This window comes from Euprymna scolopes, chromosome 25, assembly GCF_053919585.1.
Source record: "Euprymna scolopes isolate OS-2025 chromosome 25, ASM5391958v1, whole genome shotgun sequence".
In the NCBI taxonomy this organism is placed as follows: domain Eukaryota; kingdom Metazoa; phylum Mollusca; class Cephalopoda; order Sepiida; family Sepiolidae; genus Euprymna; species Euprymna scolopes.
Genome location: NC_136506.1, coordinates 31,571,315 through 31,597,734, shown reverse-complemented (window position 1 = coordinate 31,597,734; position 26,420 = coordinate 31,571,315). Strand labels below are relative to the sequence as shown.

General features: G+C 32.2%; 1 protein-coding gene across 12 annotated transcripts in view; it reads right to left on the bottom strand.

Moving 5' to 3' along the window:
* Positions 1-26,420, bottom strand: part of LOC145247315 (formin-like protein) — a 269,761-nt gene that overhangs the window by 37,831 nt on the left and 205,510 nt on the right. For all 12 annotated transcript variants that reach the window (XM_080108963.1, XM_080108959.1, XM_080108960.1 and 9 more), the window contains 7 exons: positions 11,999-12,202; positions 11,482-11,606; positions 7,506-7,659; positions 5,579-5,636; positions 4,974-5,043; positions 3,831-3,908; positions 2,058-2,144 (listed from right to left, as the gene is read on the bottom strand). In XM_080108963.1, the coding sequence (XP_079965089.1) occupies positions 2,058-2,144; positions 3,831-3,908; positions 4,974-5,043; positions 5,579-5,636; positions 7,506-7,659; positions 11,482-11,606; positions 11,999-12,202 (776 nt within the window). The remainder of the gene's footprint in view (positions 1-2,057; positions 2,145-3,830; positions 3,909-4,973; positions 5,044-5,578; positions 5,637-7,505; positions 7,660-11,481; positions 11,607-11,998; positions 12,203-26,420) is intronic.

Below are 26,420 nucleotides of genomic sequence, written 5' to 3'. Positions count from 1 at the left end.
TTGTCAGCATACCCACCCGAAAATACTATTAAAAAAAAAAAAGGAGGGGTTCAGTGCCTGTGGCAGAGAAGTAGATTTATTTATCAATAAAAGTTGCGGAGAAGTAAATTTATTTATCAATAAAAGTCATTTAAAAAAGAAAATTGTGGAGGTGGACCTAAATGTTTTGTTTTCGCACTATTCAACAATTTGTTCATCTGCGCATGTAAATTAAAAAATATTTGTAAAAGTGAGAAGTTATTAGTAAAGGATTTAGTTTTTTTTTAAATTTATTTTTTTTTTTTTTTACATTAGATCCACCTCCACAAATGTTAAGAACGGCTTTCAGAATAAACACCCCCAACCTCTCCATGTTAACAACGGATTTCGGAATAAACACCATTGGGGGGGGGGGGGGATATTTTAAAAAAAAAGTCGATAAAAGTCGTCATTTAAAAAGAAATTTAAAATCAAATGTTTGTAAAAAGTGAGAAATTATTAATAAATGTTTAGTAACATTTTTCGGTGCTAATGCAGAGAGTGATCTGCGCTATTTTTTAAATCGTGTTTTTTTTTTTTTAATCAATTGCAAGGTTAAAGTACAGAATAGGTACAAAACACGTTAAGAATGGCTTTTTAAATAATAACGTTATTATTTCAGCATGGATCACTCTCTGCATGAGTACCCATTTTTCTTTTAATATTCATAAAAAGTAAAACTTTTTTCAAAATAAATAAATAAATAAATGTTTGTAAATGTGACAGATAATCGTTTAGTTACGGCAACGGCAGTAAATAAAATATGTTACGCGCGGGGTGTTACTAAGGGAGCGACTATTATTTTTTTCTACTGGTCGCCATGGAATTCAACGCCCAAGGAGTACCAAAATTTAATTTTTTGGTCAAATAAATAAATTCAAGCAATTTTTGCAATAAATAATAGATAGCAACTTCGTTAATTTTACGACTCGCCCCAGCATATTATAAACACCCTAACTTCCACATGTTAAGAATGGCTTTCGAGGTTTATGGAAGGGCGTTTTTTTTTGTTTTTTTTTAACATGGGGGGGTTAGGGTGTTTATAATACGTTGAGGCATGTCGTAAAAATGAAACAGTTTAAAAAAGTTAAAACAAACTTTTTTATGTAAACAATGCCGTGAAAATAAACTAAACAATTAAAACGTAAAATTTTAAATAAAATTTAAAAAACATAAGTACATAAATGAATTTAAAGTTTTAAAATATGAGATTATTATTATTTGTGTGTGTGTGTGTGTGTGTGTGTGTGTGTGTGTGTGTGTGTGTGTGTGTGTGTGTGCTAATGCAGAGAGTGATCCGCGCTATTTTTTTAAAATCGTTTTCCACGTTTAAAGTTTTATGATATGTTTTTATTCAATTGTAAGATTAAAGTACAGAATAGGTACAAAACACCCTCCCTTCCCCATGTTAAGAATGGCTTTTTAAATAATAACATTATTATTTCAGCACGGATCACTCTCTGCACGAGTAAGTTTTTTTTTTTTTTTTTTACTTATCGAGTTAACAGAAAATGAAATCTTTCGTCAATTCGTGGCTGTGAAATGAATCAAACCGGAAGTTCAGTTTTATCAACAGAACAGATTCGCAGTAAAAAACATATATTTATTTTATTTAATATTTTAATTTTAATAAATCGCGAGGTAAATTTATTTCAATAACATAAAAACATACCTCGACTCTAAAGATGGGTTGCCTGAAAATTTCAAATAAACTGGTAACTTAGAAATAGGGTTTTATTTGTTTAGAACAAACCAACTTTACATTTTTATATATATATATGTATATATATATATATATATATATATATATATACACACACACACATTTTATATAAAATTGTCTACCCTAATGAATTTTTTTTTTTTTTTTTATCAAAACTATTCTATGTCTCTTTTCATAATATAATTAATTACTGTATCCCATCTTGCACACATCTTAAATTATACCATGGCTAAAGATCACGAATCTGTCAAAAAAACATTAATTTGTGTAAGACAATCAGCAATGACAATATTTATAGATAAGCTAATATACTTACAGGTTGTAGGTGATGAATGTTATCATAATAATTTCCCACAAAACTCATTATTTGTAGCTTTTGAGATAGACGCTCCACTTTGCACAGCTGAAAGAAAAAAAAAATTGGGGGGGGGGTCATTTTTATTATTTTGTTGAGTTCAAATACAAAAATAAAAATACAATTATTGAAATCTTTCAAATAAAACTAAAAGTATTTTAACAAGCGAATATTTCAAATGTAAGCAATTAAGACCAGCACATTTTATAAGTAGAACACACTACGTGCAATAGCATTAAATGTACAGCTGCGTTTAATATCTCTCATAGTAGCAGTTGTATGTATAGGTTATCCGTTTCTCATCATGTCCATAGACTTAGAGTTAATAATGTAGAATCTCATAATTTGGGGAAGGGGTTCAGCAAATCTACAAACATACCAAAGGAATCTTAAAATACATTCATTTTTAAATGCTTTAAGTATTTGATTTTAGTTTCTTGTGCATAAAATGCCTTACAATTCAACTTTCTTTAACTCTTTCTTTTAATGGATATACATGGCATTTTAAAAAATATTGTAGCATATTTGTGCATTAAACTGCAGATTACTTGGAAACTTAATTTCTAGAGATTTTCAATGCCATATCGAACAAAAACAAAAAAAAAACACTCATATGGCAAATTTCACTGCTTAATCTTGTGTTTTAACAAAAATGTAACATTTTCATTAAAAATAATGTAAAAAATGTGACAGGAAAATATCTAAATGTGTGAGACACAAAAATAGTCATAACTTTCTTTTTGTCAGATTTAAAAAAATTATAAAGATTCTTTCTTAGATCAAGCTTATTCGATGTATGTCATTATTGAGATATTTAAAGCAATTTTAACTGTCATGTGTACTGCTAAATGAAATCAAAACGTTTGACAAAAAAAAAAGGCAGAAAAATTTTCACTGTCACATAAAAGAAAAATAATTGTAGTGAAGTTATATACATCCACAAAATAATCGTCTAAGGCAATTCTTTAAATCCTGGGTAAGTCCGTTCTATGGAGCAACAATATGAACAGAGTAACCAGACTTATGTGTTCAAACAAAATGGTTGATATTGAAATTCTGTTAATGATAATAATGAACTCTGTATGGCATCAGAGTAAAACAATCATCAACATTGATTTTTTTTCCATTCATGGTATTGTATGTTTGGATTTTGTACGGGTTTGAGCTGAAGAATCTCCTTCAGGTACGCACAGCAAATCTAAACTGCATAGTCCAAACGATTCACTATATATACGGCCGGCATAATCATGTTGACACACTGAAGTTAAGCAACGTTGAACCTAATCAGTACTAAATGGGTGACCACTTGGGACTTCCAGGTGCTGTATATGGTCTCTGCTTATCTCGGCATTGTTTTCAGTCATCCTGAACTTCTTTCCACTGAACTCAAACCGTGCCAATTCAGGAGAGGTGTGGTTGAGGATTGCGCAACCCTTGCTTCAGAATTACATGTGCAGCTGCCCCTACTGGGATATCCTTTGTCTTTCGAGACTGAACGGAGGCATCATCGCATTGAGTACAGCTAAAGGGAAAGAAGGGACGTGTATGAAAGGAGAAATACAAAGATTGGCAGAGTGATGAAGTTTCTATGGATGAGGAAGAAAACTCTTTGAGCTTTGCTTTACAGTTTATCATTGATAACTCGTGAGTTTTAGTCAGACATACAAACAGAAATATGACTATATAATCAATAAGAATATAAAATTTATTTTTAAAATTGCACAATCAACTTACTTGCAACATAAATTTGTCTTCATCTGTCAATACACCAGCTGAGGACTTCGTTCTTTCGTACTCTTTATAAGCTTTGAACTGAAAAAAAAAAAAAAAAAAAAAGGTTATACTATAATAGGACGAAATGTGTAATTAAGTATGGACAAATTTAAAAACATTTTTAGACTTCAGTTTACATGGCTCATCAAGCAGGTAGCACGATTAAAATTAAAACAAAAAAAATTTGGAGTAAATTTTTTATTTTTTTAAGAAGTACCCAACCATTTTTATTATGAAAGACCATAAGTGTAATAATCTGTTTCATAACTTGATTTTCCTCTTCAGTAAAAAGATATTTTCTATTAAAAAATTATTTTTGATATAATATTGCTACTGATGTTAACGCCTGCTGTTGCCATCGTTCATTATGAAATAAAACAAAAAAATTAATATTTGAAAAGACAATGTATTCAATCGGAAGCTAAAGTTGAATTGATATAACATAATAACAGGCCTCCCGCCATTGCCCTGTCGTAAAATCCACTAAAATATGATATTTTAATTCATGCAGATTTAATATTTATTATTATAGAGCAAATTCTCTGTTGATTATTAGCAAGGAGATCTGACATTGTCTGGGATTGAATGAAGATCAACGAATGTTTCACACTCCCATATTTTTATTGTCATTGATATTGGTAAAACCGACCATTTTTTTTAATCAAACCAATTGATTGCCTGCTTGAGATTCTATTTTTATTAACACAGCAAACTAGATTGGTTGGTTGGTTGTTTTACGGCATATCAACCCTTTTCAGGTTATTTAATGCCAAATTCAGTGATTTTGAAGAAAAGTTTTTTAATAGAATATATTTGTTTTTTGGGTTTTTTTTTTCAAGTCAGTTTCTATTTAACCCATAGTTGGGACCCTAACAGATACTACCACTCCGGGTCAGAGTGGACCTGGGAGCAATGGCAATTAAAGGGTGGCTCCACACTCTCCAAAACCCGTAAGCTGAGGCCTCACCATCGGATATAGTTTAAGGTCATATCCAGGACCAACTAGATTGGTACCAAATAAGGATTTTGTTTCTTATAGGCAAATCTATGAGGAGTGGGATGTGTCCTAATATCCTATAATATTATGCAAAAAAGGTAACTTACTTCTGGATCATTTGGCAAGATTGTTAAAAGGATATCAACCATATCCAAGTTAAGTTTCTGTAGGTCCAACCTTAAAAATAAATAGATAAATAAATAAAAACATCTCGACTAATATTCAAAGAATTCTTTTCAAAAGTAACATTTTCTAAAATATTGTCATATCTTCTTTCTGAAGATGAAATTACAAAAATAAATTGGGTGGAAGAATTAAAACAGTTTAATTACATAAAACCTTAAATGAAAAACTTTTTTTTTTTTAACAAATAGTAATTGGGGATAATATGAAATTTTGCAGAAAATTCCAATTTCTGATTGACAATGAGAATGGGATAAATATTGAATAACATTTTAGCAAATGTACAGTAAATTTATCTTTTCCAAAACACCTGTCCTGATTGATAAAATATTATTGAACAAGCATTTATCGCTGATTTAAAAAAAATAAAATAATCGGATAGTTTAGTTTGTCTGAAACCCTCACCCACAAGATGTTCTTAATGGATCTGAACAAAAGAGAAAACAACAAAAAAACAAAAAAAACAAAAAAAAAACGTTCAAATAAAGTCACAATCTGCAAAAAAATATTTTTAAATATTCATACGTACATGATAATAGCTTTAACTATTTCATCGTTTGACATTTCAATCTTCCTTCTTGTTATTGCTAAAATAGACAGAAAAAAATCATTAGAATGAAAAAAAAATTTTTTTTTTATGCGTAACTAAATTTCTTAACCAAGGACCATACATATGTTAATCATAAAAAATGTAATCTTTTCTAAAAAGACTGCATTAGAATTTACTTTAGCTGAAATTCAAGAATGATTTCCTATCATGCAACCAAGATTACTTACAAGTTAATTATCAACAGAAAGTATAGAAGAAGTAGGGGAGAGAGGGATATAGTACAGATTAATAATGCAATCTGTCAGTCCCATAGTATTTTTCTATGATTATTTTTTTTAATGACTTAAGACAAAAAAAAAAACACTTTAGAATTAATGGGCTAAAATGATTGCCAGTTTAATGAATATTATGAGAAGATTGAAAAATTCAATGACTTAAGAGGACAGTTTAGACTTCATGACTATGTTATAATCCTCAGAGACAATCTTGTGGCAATGCTTTCCACAAATAGGAAACTCTTGGAAAGAAACAGTTTATGGAAATTGTTTGATGTTAGGCAAATGAACGAAAATGTTGACAACCTTCACGTAATCTCTTCTGTGGGTAACTGATTTCTGAAATCCATGTCAATAACAGAATCATGCAAATCAAAAAATTATATTTTGCCAATTCATACGAATTACATTTTTAATTTAATAACAAATAAAAACATGCAAATATAACAGGGTTTTAAGAAACAGCAAGCAAGATGTTGTAAATTTCATTAATAAAAACATGAAAATTAATTGAAATTCTACAAAAAAACAATTCAACAATGAAAAAAGTAAAAGTAAAAATAAGTTTTATGTCATATGTAGAGTGAGTGAGTGTGTTTTCTTAACAGCATTTCAATCTCTAGGGGTCATTTAATGCCAAGAAAAGGTTTATTGACATAAGAAGTGTTGAATGTCTTAGAAAGTTTATTTTCAGAAGCAAGATGCTTTAAATTTTCCGAAAAGTTTGTTTTTCTAGAATAGAATCTTACTAGATTATTTTACAATAGTTTAAATAAATTTGTTTCTTTTAGATATTTTAAAATCTGCTGAGGCTCCACTTCCTGGAATACTTTTCTAATACTTTCTGTTCCGAAATATTTCTTCTGGATGTGTTTATATCCTCTACACTCCGTCAGTAGATGTTTTATGATTATTTGTTGGTTGCAGAGTGTGCTGTATGGAGTTTCCTCTGCTTTGATTAAGTAAGATTAGGTTAGTTTTGTGGGTCCAATTCTTATTTGGTTCAGTGCAATCTCCTCCCTTCTTCCCTTCAAGCTTTTTGTTTTTTTATTCGTATAGTTTGTTCTGTGTGCATCTATTCCACTCTTCTTGCTACCTATTTTCTATATGTTCGTTAATTTTTCTTTTTAGGTCTGTTTGTGCAATTTTAATTTTTTAATGGTTTGGTGTTTTGTGGTTTCTCTAGCCAGTTTATCGGCCCCTTTGTTTCCTGAGATGCCAATATGGCCTGGCATCCAGGCCATTACAATTGCTTTGCCCTCCTGAACTATTTGATTGTATTCTTGTATGATTTCTATGATGGACGGGTGCTTGGTTTTTAAAAAAAATAGAAAAATAAAAACTTGTAACTTTCCAAATAAAACAATAAGATTTCTTGAAAGCCATAGAACAGATATAAATGAAATTATATAGCTACACATACTTAAATTTATCACAAGTAAGATCAATATAACAATAACTATCAACATTTTCATTATCATGTAATCCCCTTTTTGTTTTATTTTTGATTCTAGGCTGATGTTCATACAGTATGTTTTGTGTGCACTCTTCTTGCCATCTGTAAATCTGTAAATCATACATAGAGAAAAGTTCTTTTTTTTTTTTTTTTGTAAATAACACAAATGTCTTACCAACATTCCGTAGTCTATTGGGTTCAAGAAGACTAATATTTTCAGGTTTCTTCAGTTTCTTGAGCAATTTAGGAGTCCCCTCAGCAGGATCCCGGCTGAAAGGGCCCGCAGGGCCTAGGCGAAAGAGTTCTTCAAATTCTTGAAAATCTATCACCTATTAAGAGAAAATATCCCATGAGAGAAAAACAAAAAAAAAAACCTACATTTTCTAAAGAATCAATAGCAATATTCAAAATATAAATTACCATAATCATAGTATGATTGGGGAGGAAAAAAAAAATGGGGGGGGGGTATATGGGATTAATTTCAAACTTGAAATTAATAATAAAACTAATAAATTGTGGGACATCTCTATATTTGTTTTTCTAGAAACAAAATGAAATGTTTTCTTTATATTTGTAAGCAAACGGCAACATTTGTAAAATATTTATAAACTGAGAAATTGTATTCAGAAAAAATACTTTGAAGAATTCAAAAAATCAAAAATCTGTGACAATTTGATCTAGTGATCATTCTTTGAAAATTTTGTTTTTATTTTCTGTTCAACATTAAAAAGATTTTTCATTTCAATTTTTCTATGGTTGAACCATTGCACTATATACAATATTAATTTTTTTTCTTGTTTTTTTAAATAAATGTTTTTAGGTGGACAAAACTAGGCTCCCACCTTACTTCAATGATCATAATAAATGTCTAAGCATACAGTAATTCTAATTAATCCAAATGCACAAAATAGAGGATGCTATTGTACCTAGTGAATACTGGACTGGTTGTGAATGTAAGTTAGATATTTTTTTTTTAAAATACATTTTATTGTTCATATTTTACATATTGGATTTTAAGAAATTGTAGGAACATTTACAAAACAATCGTATTTAAAATATTTTTACACATTTCACAATATTCACAAAAACTTTACAAATACAACAAAAATTTCAAATTTTCAATGCATACTATTTTCAAAAGTCAAAGAATTTTAGAATAAATTGTGATGATATAATAGATCCCCTCCTGTCCTCCCTATCATTTAATTATTTACATAATTCCAGTTCTCTCAACACTTTCTTATAATTTCTGTGATTCACCTTTCCTCCCAGCATCTAAAACATTCACATACAGATGATATGTGCATATTGACAAGCAAAACAAATAACATTTACAGTTTTAGTTGCATATAAGTTTATGAATTAAATTCACGCTTGCATGTATGGACTGCACAGAACAAGAATAGAAAGTGAACGTTGGTTTACTTTCAACAACCTTGTAACACATTTTTTTTAAATTTTGTCCTCTAACCTTTATATGCCATAGTTGATGTTTCTGACAAAGCAGGAAGAATAGCTGTTTTCAGGGTAGAAATCTATTCATCTAACATTTGTTGGTTTTTTGACCTTGAAATTTTTTTTTCTTTTTTCAAAGCTTCTTATATCAAGTGGTTTATTGCTTTGTCTGAAGCAATTTTCATTTAAAAAAACAAAAAAAAAGTTTTGTCAGCTTATTTAACCCGTTCTTCCCCTTTGCTCAGAGTTGAGTTTACAACGACGTAAATGTCTATCGTGCCATGTTAAATAAGGAAATTAAGAGCTGCCACTAACTTGATCTTTCTAAGTCTCCACAGAAATGTCATGGCTCTGGTTCATTGGATTTGTGGTGTATGCCTTTATCATAGAATTAGTTTTGATTCTGTTATTGAGGCTGAAGGTGCCCAGACTGAAGTCAAGTCTATACTGCAACTGTCTAGAGTGGTATGAACATCTCTAATATAAATCTCACCTGTCTGTTTAAATGTATATACGTATGCTTGTATGTCTACCTAAAACTTTTGACAGAAGTGTTGGAATGTGACGAAATCTGTATCATTTTAAACCTTGACCTTTTGGACAACAAATATTGAAAAATTGGCCAAAAACATGAATTTCTTCACCCTCAATAGGGCAGTTTTCTACAAGGAGGGGGGGTCGCTTTTTTCAGATATTTTAGAAAGTCATCCACTCTTTTCAATTGACTAGTCTTAATTTTGACATTTGTCACTTCCAGTTCTGTGATGGATGCAACAGCAAAGACGTCATGCCCCCCCCCATTCTTTGTGGTATGGATTCAAGCCCCCTCCCCTTTTTTTTTTTTGCGCTCAGCACACATCTCCGGGTACCCAGGCTAGTGTTGAATAAAGCTTTGATTGGATAAGTAGATGCACACACATCCCAATTGAGGGTAAATGAAGAACAGGCAAGCTGAGAAAATATGGAATGACTCGGTCAAAGATAAGCTTAAGCAATGGCACATCAAAAAATCAATGTAAATGATAAAGTTTTATGGAGAAAATCACTTTCTGCCACCATGACTAATATGCAACCCACATCGGATGTGGATTGGTTAGTTGGTTGTTTTTGTTTTACGGCAAATCAACCTTTTTCAGGTTATTTAATGCCAAATTCAGTGATTTTGAGGAACGATTTTTAATGGAGTATATTTGTTTTTTAAGTCGGATTCTGCTTAACCCATAGTTGGGACCCTAACAGGTACTACCACTCCGGGTCAGAGTGGACCTGGGAGCAATGGCAATTAAAGGGTGGCTCCACACTCCCCAAAGCCGCAAGGTGGGGCCTCACCATCGGATATAGTTTTAGGTCATATCCAGGACCGTATCGGATGTGGAAGAGACACGTTTAAGAAAATTTAGTACTTGTACAGTTTAATCAAGACATTAAAAAATGAAAATATTGGAAAAAGTTTAAATTGTATGTATCTGTTATGGAATGAAGTTCTCCGGAAAAAATTTCACTTAATTTCATCAAGTAGTTTTTTTACAGCAAAAAAACAATTTGTTATGATACCGAGCAAAAGGTTCGATTTTTGGAAGAAAAGCTCGTAATAAAGATGGGGAGGGAGTGTCGGCGCTTTACATTGAGTTATCTCCCCGTGGCGTTTCTACACTCCAAACAAAAATTTAAAAAATTCAAGATGTCTGCCTTCAACGCGCTCTCATAAAAATGTGTTTGTTTTTCTGCTGTAAAATAAAAAAAACTACTCAATCAAATTAAATGAAATTTTTTTTCCAGAGATCTTCAGTTCAAAACGGATATGTACAATATAATCTTTCTTCAATATTTTCATTTTTCAATATTTTGATTAAACTCTACAAGTACCGAAAATTTTATGTAAACTTTTGTAGTTGTATTACTGTACACACAGATTCGAAAAAGTTGTCAAAAAACAAATATATAATAAATAAATGTTATCAAAGGCAAGATAAGTTACTTTTCGACCAAACTGGATATAATTTTCGTGTTTTTATTCAATGTAACATGTTTATTCAGCTCGAAAAGCATACAGTGTTTACCAATGTATTGGAAAATTCAAAATGGCGCCCGACTCTCTCTTTAACACGGTAAGTTCAGGGAAAAGATGTTATAAATAATAAACTAGACAAAATACTGTTAGAAATTCGCTAATATATGTTACCGTGACATAAGTTGACATATATTCGGTGTTTTTTTTTAATAGTATTTTGTCTAGTTTATTATTCATAACACCTTTCCCCAAACTTACCGTGTTAAAGAGAGAGTCGGGCGCCATTTTGAATTGTCCAATACATCGGTAAACACAATATGTTTTTCGAGCCGAATAAACATGTTACATTGACTAAAAACACAAAAAATATATCCAGTTTGGTAGAAAAGTAACTTATCTTGCCTTTGATAACATTTATTTACTATATATTTGTTTTTTGACAACTTTTTCGAATCTATGTGTACAGTAATACAAACCCAAAAGTTTATATACATTTGTCATAAGACATTTTATACAAAGAAAAAAAAATTGTTTGGTGTTCAAGAAAAAATTGTTTGGTGTTCAAGAAAAAATTGTTTGGTGTTCAAGAAAACTTATGAAAAAGTTTAATTACAATTTACGATGCGATATTTTAAAGTGTCAAGATAAATAGCAATTAGTGAAACTAGATAAAGTTTTAACTTACAGCCATCAATCTCTCATCATCTAGATCTGAGAAGATGGTCCCTTTCACTTGCTGGGGTTTGAGTGGTGTCCAATTTAACAATGGGAGTCTGTATTTCGACTGGATTTTTTTCTTAATGGTCATGGCTGAAATTAAAAAAATATTGATTTTTAAAAGATATTTAAATGTTTTAAAAGATATAAAGAAATAGTATCAAGAAAAAAAATGTGTTTTCAGTTTAAGTAGAATAATTTCGGAACAAGTACCAATATGTTAAATAATTTTAAAAAAAAAAAAAGAAAAAAAAAGTTAATGATTTTGTCAGAGTTAATTTAATGTCTGCCACAAAAAGATAAAAATATTATACCTTTCGATGACTATTTTTTTTTTTTTAATTAAAACAATTATTTAAAAAATAAAATTCAAGGTGAAATGACAAAATATTTGAATAGACACTAATAAGCTATACAAAAAAATTAATTATTCGAGGGGGTTAGATATAAAATGTACGCATTTCATAACTGAAACATTCGTTTACCTGTTGTGTTGTGTTCATTTCCAGCCGAAGGTGGTGGTGGTGGAGGTGGTGGTGCCCCCATCATGCGCGGTGGGGGAGGTATACTTGAGATTGGTGGTGGGGGAGGTGGCGGTGGTGGCGGCGGCGGTGGCGGTGGGGGTGGCGCCGGTGGCGGTGGACCCAATTTCTCAAGCTGCGACTGAGTAGGCAGCAGATCTGGAGCCTCTGCAGAAACAAACACAGAAAAGGAAATGAAATCAAATGAGCAACAAAAAAATGAAAAATAAAAACACATGCATTCGACTTTGGTTTTCAAAACAGTCATTTCAAAAGAATTACTGAAACAAGATGGAAACAGTATTTCCAGCGAGATGAATATTGTTTCACGTTAGAATTGCCCGACTAAGGTTTAAGATTTAATTATGGAAATTTTTGATTTGGTACGATTTTGCAAGCTCACTTTCAAGTCTACACAATTCAGCAGGTTAATTGTCTCCAAATTCCAGTCTGCTTGTTTCCTTAGCTGGCCAACCTTCTTGCAACTGAAGATCTTTGCTTCTGGAATGGTTTCTCTAGGAGGATGAATGCTCCAAATGACCGTACCAATGTAATGAATTGGTCATTATCATAACGTCTATATTAGTGATAAATAATTTGTATTCACAAAATAAAAATTAAACTCTTTGATGCAATAGTGGCATGCTTGAAAATACTTTGTGCAAAAATGATCCATGATTCTAGACTTTTGTCACCAAAATTTAATTCTAACCAAAATTAGATCCTTTCTGTTACTAAATTAGTTTCAAACACTAAAGCCTAGAAAGTAAATATTAGCTATAATGTAGCTATATAAAATTCAGGAACGATTTTTGTTTGTTTAATAGCAAATCCACTCTTTTGGATTATTTATTGCCAAAACAATATTGAACGTTAAATGATTTATTTTACACAATCAAACACAAGTTACTATATTACAAATGGCTAAGAGTGTGTGTGGGTAGGTGTTATATATTTCTCAATAGTAATGTGTAAAAAAAAACAAAAAAACTGGTTGACCATAGCCATAGACAACCCAAAGGCTCTCTTTTTATTGGATACTATACCAAAAGTGGGGGGGGGGGCGTCATACCTTTCTCAGGATTACTTCACAAACCTTTAATCCTCCCCTTTTAATGTCGAGTGTTTAAGCAAGGGAGCATCAAGTACCATTTTTCAAATCTTTGGTAGAGAATCAACCAAGGATTGAACCCTAACCTACTGGCCTACTAAAAAATAATAACCATTATGTCTAATGGACCAAAGTAAAGTGCAAATGACAACAGGATTTAAATTTAGCATAGCTGATTGCACTGTTTGTGAAGATGTCTAGTATACTACTTCAATTACAGAAATGTGATTTTTTGGTTTTGAAACTGTTCAAAAGTAATTTCTGGCAAAAACTAAGCTGGAGAGTCAAGTATTGATTCATCGAGCAATTAAACCAAAGAAAAACACTATTTTTCAACTAGGTTACTATCAAAAAAAAAAAAAAAAAAAAAAAAAACGGCTTTAAAATTCTATGAAATACTGTTAGGTGAAAGGTACATAACAATGGCTTACAATGTTTGAAATTATTTACTTAAAACTCTCACCATTTTCTTAAGAAAGTTGAAAAGTAAAATATTGAAAATGAAGGGCAATTAACTTGCGAATGACATCCATTCTTGTTAATATCATGTAAATCAACAAATGATTTAAAACATTTTTTTTTTAAGTAAAAATCACGATTTAAAATACTGAAAAACTTTATAATAATATTAATTATTCTGCATACCATATGAACTCAAGTATCATAGAACTCTCCAGGATTTCAATTAAAATTTTCACAAAAATATAATACTTATAGGCTACCTCACCAACATTGGAACTCTTATGAGATAAATGATGAAATCATCTTTTCATGGGAAGAGATTTTAAGAGTTTGATGATACACAAGTACATAGGATAATATTAAAAAATTAAAAAAAAAAAAAAAAAATGGTGACAAAGTATGATTCAATGTCATGAAATATATATTTTTTAAATGTTCATTATTTCAATTCATACATTTTTATAGAAAAAAAAATTAAATTTTCCAAATAATTTTTTAATTTCATTCCAGTTTATTTCATTTTGAAGCTCATAAAATTAAAACCAAGCCAGTAAGTTTACAACAAAAAATGCATACATAAATTAAAACAGGAGAAATTGATATGGAAGAAAGGAGAAAGAAGGGATGGGGGTTGATGAAAATAAGAGTAATTGCAAAATAAAGAGAAAAGTGGATAGCCACCAAACGCAAAAAAAGTTATTGAATAAAAGGGATGAAATATTAATCATCCAAAAACGTTTTCAATTTGATTTGTGTTTGAGACTGTCCACATTTTTTCCCATTTTTGTTCAACATTTAGTCAGATTTAATCCATACAAATGTACAAACAGAACAAATTTATATCAAATCTTAAAATTTATCATTTCATTTTTGTTTTATAAATTTAATATACAATAATAGAAAAGTAATAGTAAAAAAAAAAAAAATCAATATTTTTTTTTACCGATCATGCAGAAATATTGGATAACATTTGCATTCTTTATCACTGGAAAACAATTATAAAAAGATAAAAACTAGGAAACTATTTTCCTGGAATTAAAAAAAATCATATTTCTCTAGAAATCACAAAATGTGTTTTATTTTCTTAAATAAATTTTGTATTCCAACATCAATAAACAGTAAATGTAACTATTTGGTTGGAATAATTTAATAACCAACTAATTGGAAAGAATAATTTAATAACCAAGTGATATCGTAATAATTCTATTTTTAGAATTCTAATTTAAAAAATCTAAAATGTTTATGGGATTTAAAGAAAAGGCAAAACTCTTATTTGAATTACTTTTTTTTTTTAAATTGCATTATCTTTCCAAAGAAATGTCAATATTTTCTCGCAAGAAATTAAGAGAAAAGACAAACTAGGGTGGGGTGGGGTGGGGTGGGAGTGGTGTGTGCAACGTAGAAAAAAAAAAGAAAAAAAAAATAAAAACATAAAAGTAAAAAGATCCCAGAAATGCTACATAAATGCATCCAAGTTACGTTTCAAATTATTTTTAGGCAAGGATTGATAGTTTGAATTTTCTTTTAATTACTATTTCATCATTGTCATTTTCACAGCGTTTCAACCAATGTAATTTTAGAACTTCTTCAGGTGCATATTTACGAACTTTGATATCATTCTTGGAACTAAGTTATAATAACTAGAATAAAAAAAAATATAAAAAAATGAATTAGTTATAACTGACAGAATGAGAATAATCTATCTTTGTGAATTAAAGGGTTCAGTTCAAAATTCTGTATATTTTCTGAGGTTGACAAAGATTCCCAAGTTTGAACAGATTCACTTGAAGAAGGTTGGTCGAATCAATATTGGAGACATTTTTTTACGATGCTTGTCTACCCATGTGTACAGCAATTTTTAGCAGTAATAGTTTTGACGATATATCAATAAACACTATGCACGCAAAGTAAAAATTGAAGGGATTTTTGAACATGGATAGTTTTGGGGTTTTTCATCAATTGCAGATATTTTACAGCAGAATTGGAAGCTCATTTACATTACTTGTCTACCAAAATTACTGTTATCAAAAATAAAACAATATTCTAAATGAAGATCTACGACTATAGGAAAAATCTACTTAAAAAAAAAAAAAAAAAAAGGTTCTTATTCAGATTGATATGCAAATGAAATATGGCAGTTTAAAAAAAAAAAAAAAAACCTCAGTCAAAAGTGTTTGTGTACACCAAAAGTTACAGAAAAAATATTGAGTAGAATTTGAGAAAAAAAAAAGAAAAAAAGCCTGCATGGTCCCCTGTGAACGAGGCATAAAAAAAAATGACCAAGTTCAGCATTTGCCCCACCCACCCTATTAAACTCCAAAAGTCCCCAGGGAATGTCAAATCCTGGTAAAAACGAACAAACGGTACAGTTTGAGGCCTTAACATGTGTAAATTTGAGTTCTGCACAATACAAAAACACAAATGACTAAGCCCCCCCCCATTTAGCCCCAAAAGTCCCCAAGACCATAACATATTTAAATTGGAGTTCAGCACCATGCAAAACTGCTAAATAGACATACACAGAAAATTTTGGACAAACATGGTAAAATAGTTCTAAAAATGGAGTGGTTTTATTAGCCCTAAAAGAGCCCCTGATGCATACCCAAGAGTTATCGTGAAGTATAAATAAAGAAAATTATATAGAAATCAGTTAGTTACAACTTTTCAGAAAGTTTCATAAAAATCCAAGGCATCAATTTTTTTTTTAATAAGCACAAAAGTGTCAATTTTAGCCATTTTAACCTGAAAAGCACCCTTGGGGAGGGGGGGGACCAGAGTTTTCCCGGAAAATCTGTTCTGTTACTCTTTTACTCAGATCATATTTAATGGAGCAAAATTTCAACAAATTCCAAGGCATAGTTATTGAGAAAAGTGCGGACAGACAAACGAACAAGGGTGAATTAAGGTCCACTGCTATGATGGCCCCTAGGGGGACAACCAGTTATTCTGGAAAATTCATTCTGTTTTTTTTTTTTTTTTTTATTACACAGGAGTCACCATTTATCAAGGCCCAGAGGCCACTCGAGTATAAGGGTTAATGAGTATACATTAGCCAATGTGATTATAGCATAGTAAACATAAATAGTGGAAATTTTGTCAAATTAAGTATAAAACTATTTTTTGATTGTTGCCAGGATTAAGTTTTTTAGAGATGATTGGTCGGATTATGTGACTTTTTTTTTTTTTTACACAGGCATAAACACATTATCAAGGCCAAGAGGCCACTCGAGGATAAGGGTTGAAGAGCGTACAGTAGAAATTGGACAATATAGTAATCAATTCGGTAAATTTGTTAACTTATATGGAACGGCTATCAAGAACTTGTTTACGTTAGACTTGAAGACAGTCATATTGTAGTCAGCCGGAAAGCAGGAAAACGGAAGACAATTCCACAGGTGTGCAGTTCTAAGAAAGAAGCTTTGTTCATGGAATCTACGTTTAGGTTTAGGCACAGATAAAGAGTGGGGGGGATTATTGATAGTGTTTTCAGCTAGACGAGTGTTTCTTGTGAAAGTTTGGTGAGGGGGGACCATAGACTGAAGCTCAGTCGAACACTTTCCATGAAAATAACGATACATCAGAGACAAACTCGCAACATCTCTTCTGTGAGATAGAGGTTGCAGGGAAGAGAAAAGGACATCTCCTACGAGGCTACAAAGTCTATTTTGAACTCTATCAAGGCAGGACAAGTCCTTTCTAGCAGCTCCTGCCTAGAGGTGGCAACAGTATTCCATCCTTGGACGTACCTGGCTCTTATATAGATAGAGAATTGCATCAGCAGTGAGATATCTACTCGATCGATAGAAAGATCTGACCATTTTTCCAGCGGCCTTGGCAACAGATTTGATGTACGTGTTCCATTTAAGATCAGGACGAACGGTCAAGCCCAGAAACTTGTAAAAACTTGAGGCCACCTGAAGACGAGAGCCATTCATTTCAATTGATGCCAGATGTGGATCAGAGTGTTGATGATGTAAAGAGAGAAGCTTGGTTTTAGATGCATTAAAAATAACCAATCACTCCTTTCCCCATTGTACCACGTGCTCAAGATCAGAGGAGAGAGAATCGGAGAGAACTTGGTCATTTACTGTCTTAGATGTGCTACAATAAATGGTAGTGTCATCAGTAAACATGTCTACGAATGATGTAAAGATGTGATTTGGAAGATCATTAATGCAGATCAGTATAGAATTGGGCCCAGGATGGACCCCTGAGAGACTCCAGCATTAATACTGTGAGCTTCTGATTTTTGCCCATCAACTACTACTCTTATGAACCTATCAGAAAGAAATGATTTAATAATTAAGACATTTCCAGCTATACCATAGCTGGAGATATTGTAAAGTAAAGCTTTATGCCATACCCCATCAAAGGCCTTTGATATGTCAAGAGCAATTGCCCTAGAAAGGTTGCCTCCGTCGAGAGATTTGCTAATCCTATGAGATATACCTGCAAGCACATCTGCTGTAGATCTAGCAAACCATATTGTGTGTCACTAAGAAGGTTATTTTTGTTTAGATGGATTATTACTTCTGTATTTAACACAGATTCCAGCAACTTACTCATGACGCACAGGAGACTTATTGGTCTGTACTGAGAGGGGGATGAGTGATCACCTGAATTCTTAAATACAGGGCATACTGATGAGATTTTCCAGGATGATGGGAAGCTATTCTCCTTAAGACAACGTTTAAACAATTTTGTAAGTATGGGCGCTAGTTCTGGTTGAAGTTTTTTGAGTACTATAATTGGAATATCGCCAGGGCCGTTGCTTTACTGGAATCAAGTTTTTGATTAGCTTGGCAACATCATGTACAGATATATGTATATCACATAGCATGTTTTCTGATACGGGAGGAAATATTGGGGGTTGGCGGCCTTGGTCGCAAAGGGTAGAATTAGCTGCAAAGTTCTTGGCAAAGAGTTTGGCTTTGTCTGATGCTAACGAGATTACCTCAGGTCCATTGATGATAGCTGGGATAGAGCACACGCTTCTGTTCAGGATTCTGTTTGCTATTTGCCAAAACTGGTGGGAACCAAGCCGCTGCTCAGCTACTTTGGACTTTACGGACTGAGCATATAACTCTCTTGCATTCTTTATTACTTTCTTACAATGGTTGCTGGCAGTCCTGAAAGCGGCTTTAGTTTCCATACATCTATTATATTGGAAGCAGTGGAAAAAGTGATTTCTGTGTGCAATGGCAGCAGCACATTCTGGAGAGAACCACGACTGGCTGTTAGGTTTTTGCTGGAACTTTTTCGAGAGTATGAAACGGTCTATACCTGCAATTAACCATTCTGTCAGGTCTGTCTGAGGTAGATCTGATATAAATGTACGGAAGCTATCCCAGTCAGCCTTAGTGTATCGATACACTGTACGATGGAGAGGTACGTCTGGGGACTTATTACATTTCATTTTTACCTTAATTGATACAACAGAGTAGTCGGAAGATCCAAGAGGAGACAGAACAGAAACTGAACATAGTTCAGAACAAGTTGTGAGAAAAAGGTCTAATAGACTCACATACTGGCCGTCATTGTCGGGCACACGGGTGGGTTCGTGAATAATCTGAGTGAGGTCATAAGCAATGGAGAATTCATGATAGAACCTCCCCTCATCATCGGTCTTGTTTGAGTGGGTCAACCATTCCACGTTGTGAACATTGAAGTCTCCACATACGTGAATGTTAGTTGAAGGATAAGCAGATAGGACTTGGTCAATTTTCTCAGATATGCTTTTAAAGATAGTAACTCTGCTGTTGGGGGAGGGGGGGGCGATAGAGAGTAAATATAAACGCAGTAGTGTGAGCTAATGCAACCTGCAAGCACATATAGGGTAAGTTAGGATCTTCTCTGGAGATGTCCCTACCACATGGGAAGCCATCTTTAATATAGGCACATATTCCATGCCCATGGCGATCTTGGGGATCAGATTTAGATGTTAAGTTAGAGTATCCTTTAATTGCGAACTCTTCTAGGGAAATAGCTTGTCCAATTGAGAAAAGTGTGAACAAATAAAAATAAACAGGAGGGAATTACTAGGTCCAATCCCTCCTTTGTCGGGGACCAATAAAAATCATTTTTTCCTGATATGTCTAATTCTACATTAAGCGATGCCATTATGCATCTTAAGCCAGCATGTCATATATCTAATATGAAGATGCTATGCAATCTTGTTTGTTAAAGTTTGTTGACTCAGAATAGTAAATTAATTGTATTTCATAAAAGTCTACTCAATAATTTTCCGTACTTTTTGCTGTATACAGATAAGTCAATATAGTCATAAATTTTTGCAGTTATTTTATCCTTGCCATTTTTTACTTGTGCATTAATCTGTATGAGAATAAAAAATATTCCGCTTTCATGGCCACATGGTTCAAGCATCAGAAAGGTTGGTGTTAAACAAAAATACTCAAATTGGATTTGAAGGCAAAAAATTCCAAAATTAAAGAAATTCAATTAATGTTTCTATGTTTTCAAAATTGTTCTCGACTTGGCCGTTACCATTTTCATGTTTTGACTATTGTACGCAGTCATCTTCAGCTAATTCTTCAGAATTCTTTTGTCACAGTCAAGTACCTTCCATAAATTTGGAACAGAACCCATTATTTAACACAATGCGGAAGACGGTTTCTATTTCTACTTCCATGCCCTTTAAATATCTACATGGTCGTCTTCAAAGCTAACCTCAATAAACGCTTGTCATGGCATCTTCACAATTAACTTTTTTTATTCATTCCATTCATCCTTTATATTCCTATTACTATTATTCAACAGTCAATCTTGACATCATATTGTGTCCTCAAGTAGCTTTTAGCCTTGATAAGTGGTTATTCACTAGTAAAGAAAAATTAATATATGTAACAAAATTGTGGTTCACAGAATGAACAGCATGACTATTTGTAAAAAAAAAAAAAAAAAAAAAAAAAAAAAAAAAAAAAAAAACTAGTAAATGAAATGTTTATTTCCAAGAATTTTCCATCTGTGGAACATGTTGCCATAAGGTTGCTTCTGTAAGGGTTATAACATGGTCATTTTCAAATCTAACATCACTTATACTGTTCTTGCATCATAAAATTTTATTCATTTCATTATTTATTTTCAATCTTCTCACAATATTCATCATTCAATGGTAAATTTTGTTTGTCCGTATCTTTAAATGGTTTTTAGTCTTAGTAAGTGAAGAAGATGGATTAGACTCCAACTTCTTGGTAGAATTCACTCTAGAATCTCTCGTAATCACACCTTTAACCAATAGTCTAACACAATTAAGATTAATTATATTGTTTATTCGATCCATCCAAAGTTACTGATGTAAAGGTTGCAATCTAATCTAATTGTGTTTTTAGTCTGAGTACAAGTTATTTCCTTAGATTACAATAAGATAAATAGTTTTGGTTTCATTAAAAAAAAAAAAGAAAAAAGGGGGGCAATTTATTTTCTGTTGATTTTTTTTTTCTTTCTTTTTTACAAGATAGTCACCACTTATCAAGGCCCAGAAGCCACTCGGGGATATTTTACAAATAAACAATCCTCAGATTATTGTCTGACTCGTCACTCCCAACTCGTCTGCCAGACTCCTCATCTAAAACCTAGAGTCCCTTCTCTTAAATAACTGCTTATGTGGTCATCAGTGCTGACCAAATTACATTCAACATATTTCTTTGTTCATTATGTTTGACTTATTGAAGTCATATTTATTTTAACTTATTTGTGTCAGAAGAAGTGGAAATGTTTCTGCATTGCCATTTCTCTTCAGAATAATTCTTTATTCACTTGTCTGTTTATTTTGACCAAAATTATTTTCCAAATGCGACTTCGAGTCAATCTGATGTCATACAGGTTACTAATTCCACACCTCCAAACATTACAATAGGATCAATTACGATCAAGACACCTGAAGAAACTGGAAAGTAGAAATGGTTGAAATGTTCTGAAAATAACAATCAAGATAAAGACAATATTTTTAATTAAACATAGAATGTGGTTTTCCAAGTGGAAGGCTGATTTTTAGTCATGGCAAGATAGAGTTATGCATTGAATTTGTACAGTATAATCATGTTGACACACTGGTTCCCGTCAGATCACCAAAGTTAAGCAATGTTGAGCCAGGTCATTACTATAATGGGTGACAAATTTGGGAATTTCAGGTGCTGTATGTAGGAGAACGTTGACACCTCCCTGCAAGAGTTGCAAAAACCTAATGTCATCAGCTCCTCTAACGAGGACCACTGTGAATTTCATACTCCCATGGAACTTCCTCCTTCAGAAGCAGACGGTTAACGCCAAATAGGGTTAGTACCGTTTTGCACACACACAGTTTGTCAGATATTTAAAAAAAAAAAAAAAAAAAAAAAAAAAAAAAAAAAAAAAAAAAAAAAAAAAAAAGACAATAAAATCAACACATTACTGAAGACTCATCTATTTTGAAGCATCTTCAGGTTTTGTTTTGTTTTTTTAAATATAAATAGCAAGTATTCTTTTTAAAAATGCATGACTTCTTAAAGTGAGGTGATTTAACTGAAAATTATTAGTTTTTAAAATTGCAATATATATTAATATATTGCAATTTTAAAAACTAATAATTTTCAGTTAAATTACCTCAATTTAAAATTAATGAGCAAGAACAATTTGGCAATTCATCCTTTTTTTTTTTATTAAATTACTTTAACGTTATTGGTTGTTAAAACTACTAAATGTATATAGGAAAATAAGACAATAAAATTACAAGTGAACACCACCTAATATTTTATTATAAGCCATTTAAAAATATTTATAAAAATAAGGCATACAAATATGTTTGGGTCTTTGCTCTCAACTATATCTACAGTACTTTAAACAATTATGTTGTATTATTAATTCAAATAAAAGACATTTTAATGACAATATGAAGATAATACTTCATATCAGATGTAGTGTTGCTTTGAAGGTAGAAGGCTGGTTTCTACTCATAAGGTAGAGTTCCTCACTGAGTTTGTTAGATGTTGAAAAACACTTGATAACATTACTGAAGATTCACTTCAAAGCATTTTCGCATATTTTTTATGAGCAACAATGCCTTTTCTCAGAAATATGAAATACTAATAAGATTATCATGTGATAATTGATGTATATATAAATTTTAAAGACTGTTTACCGTTAAAAAAAAAAAAAAGATGCAGAAAATTAGTTTTTCTAATTCTATTTTGTATTATATACTTAACATTTGTAATTTGAATATATATATATATATATATATATATATATATATATATATATATAACTGCAATTATCTTCATCAAATATATAAAAAATGTAAATAAAAAGTCACATAGAATAAAAATATACAGCAAGAAAAAGCCTTAAATGACTGAAAGGGTTTTAAAAGAAAAAGATGATATAAAGAAAAACATGCAGGTATATAAAATGAATAACATGCAAAATTGAAATAAAACAACAAAGGGCCTGTGTGCAAACAAGAGTTTATGCTAAATTCAAAAGGATTCAAACATGGAATGGGATCATTTTTCCTATTTATTCTTTTACAGACCGTTTACATAATTTTATTCTTAAGCCTACAATATCTTCTATCTAATATATACAGTTATCCTGTTGGATATTCCATGTGAGACCTAAATAGCAATGCACCTAATATTTCATTTTGACTAACAGAATCTTCCTTTTTATCATTGCAGTATTTCCTTTATAATAAAATAAAACTAATTTACTCCAGTTTCTTTCCAAACATAATTATTCTGACCAGAAAGAATATTACAATGGATAACTTTAAATAACTTTTTAAAAATTCAAAATGTAAGGGAGACAATTCTTATTTTAGTTTAAAAATAAAAGTATTAGTTATCTCCCTTACATTGAGATTTTTATGCCTTGCATATTATCCATTTTATTTTAATTTAAACTGAAGTTACATTACTGAATCTCAGATGAAGCCGAGTACATATCCCTAACTTATATTACTTAGAAAAGATGTTCTATTTTAATAGATTATTTCACTAGATCACACACTGCTCCTTAAAAGCACATTTTTTTTTACTTACAACTAACATAAAATCGAAGACAAAACAACAATGAAGCCATCTTCAATTCTGATTTGATTCGAATTGATTCAAGATGTACTGCCACAATATAAACATTCAAATCCCATTTGTAGCATTGACTCATTCACTCAGTAGAAAAACTGGACAGCAATACACAAATTCTAAGTGACCAAATCACAACACCAATAAAAGTGAAAAATAAATAAATCTCTCTACACTAGAGGTATGGATCAAGAATTTCACTCGTATTCTCATCACGTCAAAATGAATTTTGCCCACTTGAAATATTATTTTAAGTTGGAGAAATAGTTTATTTTAAAAAAATAAATAAATCGTAAATATTACATTAAATTGATTTTTTAATGAAAGTGTACAGATTTTAGGATCTTTTTTTCCTTCATCTTACATGAAAAAGTTGTTCTTACCATAAATGATACAAACAATATCTCTATATAAATCATGACATTTGTTTAAAACTGCCTTCTAATATTCAAATTATCCCTTTCTTAGCGCTAACATCACTCAAGTCAACAAACTTAATGTAAAAGCGAATTTGCATAAATCAGCATAGTATGACTAACTTGTGCGAATTCAAATTCCCAGCCAACGGACACACAGACACAAACGGTACTCCCAGGCTAACTCGATTGTTGCCTTTTAATTCTGGTAACCGGAAAGCGACACAGCCAAATCACTTTCTGCTCTGTATTTTTTTTTTTTTTTTTTTTTTTTTTTTAAATGGGGGTCACCACTTATCAAGGCCCGGAAGCCACTCGTGGATAAGAGTATATCTCTCCCTCTTTTCTGCTGAACCCTCAACCAGTCCAGATGTGACGATATCACACTCCTGGTTGACATGGCCACCCAACCAGCACTCCTGACTAACCCGTCAGCCTATCATCAAATACGAACGCAAGTAACGTTACTTAATCCTCTCTTCAACAAACTCTTATTTTTATTATCTTTTTTTTTTTTTACAGGGGAATCACCACTTATCAAGGCTCAGAGACCACTCGAGGTTAAGAGGGTACAGTAGTCAATTAGACAATATAATCGTTAGTAAGTAATGGAAATTCGGTAAATTTGTTAACTTAAGTGGAACGGCTCATCAAGAACTTGTTTATGTTGGACTTGGAGACAATCATATTGTAGTCTGCTGGAAAGCAGGAAAACGAAGAGAGTTCCACAGGTGTGCACTTCTAAGAAAGAAGCTTTGTTCATGGAATCTACATGTAGGTTTAGGCACAGATAACGAGTGGAGGGGGGGGGGAATTATTGATAGTGTTTTCAACTAGACGAGTGTTTCTTATGAATGTTTGACAAGGGGGGCCCATAAATTGGAGCTCAGACAAGCACCATGAAAATAACGATACAGCAGAGACAAACTCGCAACATCTCTTCTGTGAGATAGAGGTTGCAGGGAAGAGAAAAGGACATCTCTCAGAAGGTTACAAAGTCTGTTTTGAACGCTATCAAGGCAGGACAAGTCCCTTCTAGCAGCACCTGGCCAGATGTGGCAACAGTACTCCATCCTTGGACGTACCTGGCCCTTATATAGATAGAGAATGGCATCAGCAGTGAGATATCTACTGGATCGATAGAAGGATCCCACCATTTTTCCAGCGGTCTTAGCAACAGATTTGATGTACATGTTCCATTTCAGATCAGGAGTAAAGGTCAAGCCCAGAAGCTTGTCAAAACATGACGCTTCCCCAAGATAAAAGCCATTCATTTCAATTGATGCCAGATGGGGATCAGAACGTTGATGATGTAAAGAGAGAAGCTTGGTTTTAGATGCATTTAAAGTAATCAACTACTCCTTTCCCCATTCTACCACGTGCTCAAGATCAGAGGAGAGAATCAGAGAGAACTTGGTCATTTGCGGTCTTAGATGTGCTACCATAGATGGTAGGGTCATCAGCATAAATGTCTACGAATGATGTAAGGATGTGATTTGGAAGATCATTAATGTAGATCAGGAAAAGAGTTGGGCCCAGGATGGACACCTGAGGGACACCAGCATTAATACTGTGAGCTTCTGATTTTTGCCCATCAACTACTACTCTTATGAACCTATCAGAAAGAAATGATTTAATAATTGAGAAGATATTTCCAGCTATACCATAGCTGGAGATCTTGTGAAGTAAACCTTTATGCCATACCCTATCAAAGGCCTTAGATATGTCAAGAGCAATTACCCTAGAAAGGATGCCTCTGTTGAGAGATTCGCTAATCCTATGAGATAACTGTAAGCACATCTGCTGTAGATCTAGCAGAATGGAAACCATATTTTGTGTCACTAAGAAGGTTATTTTTGCTGAGATGGTTGATTACTTCTCTATTTAACACAGATTCCAGCAACTTACTCATGACGCACAGGAGATTTATTGGCCTGTACTGAGAGGGAGATGAGAGATCACCTGAATTCTTAATTACAGGGCATACTGATGAGAAGCAATTCTCCTTAAGACAACATTGAAACAGTTTTGTAAGTATGGGCGCTAATTCTGGTCAAAGTTTTTGGAATACTATAATTGGAATACTGTCAGGGCCGGTTGCTTTACTGGAATTAAGCTGACGAGATTACCTCAGGTCCATTGATGATAGTTGGGATAGAGCACATGCTTCTGTTCAGGATTATGTTTGCTATTTGCCAAAACTGGTGGGAACCAAGCCGCTGCTCAGTTACTTTGGATTTGACGGACTGAACATACAACTCTCTTGCGTTCTTTATTACTTTCTTACAATGGTTGCTGGCAGTCCTGAAAGCGGCTTT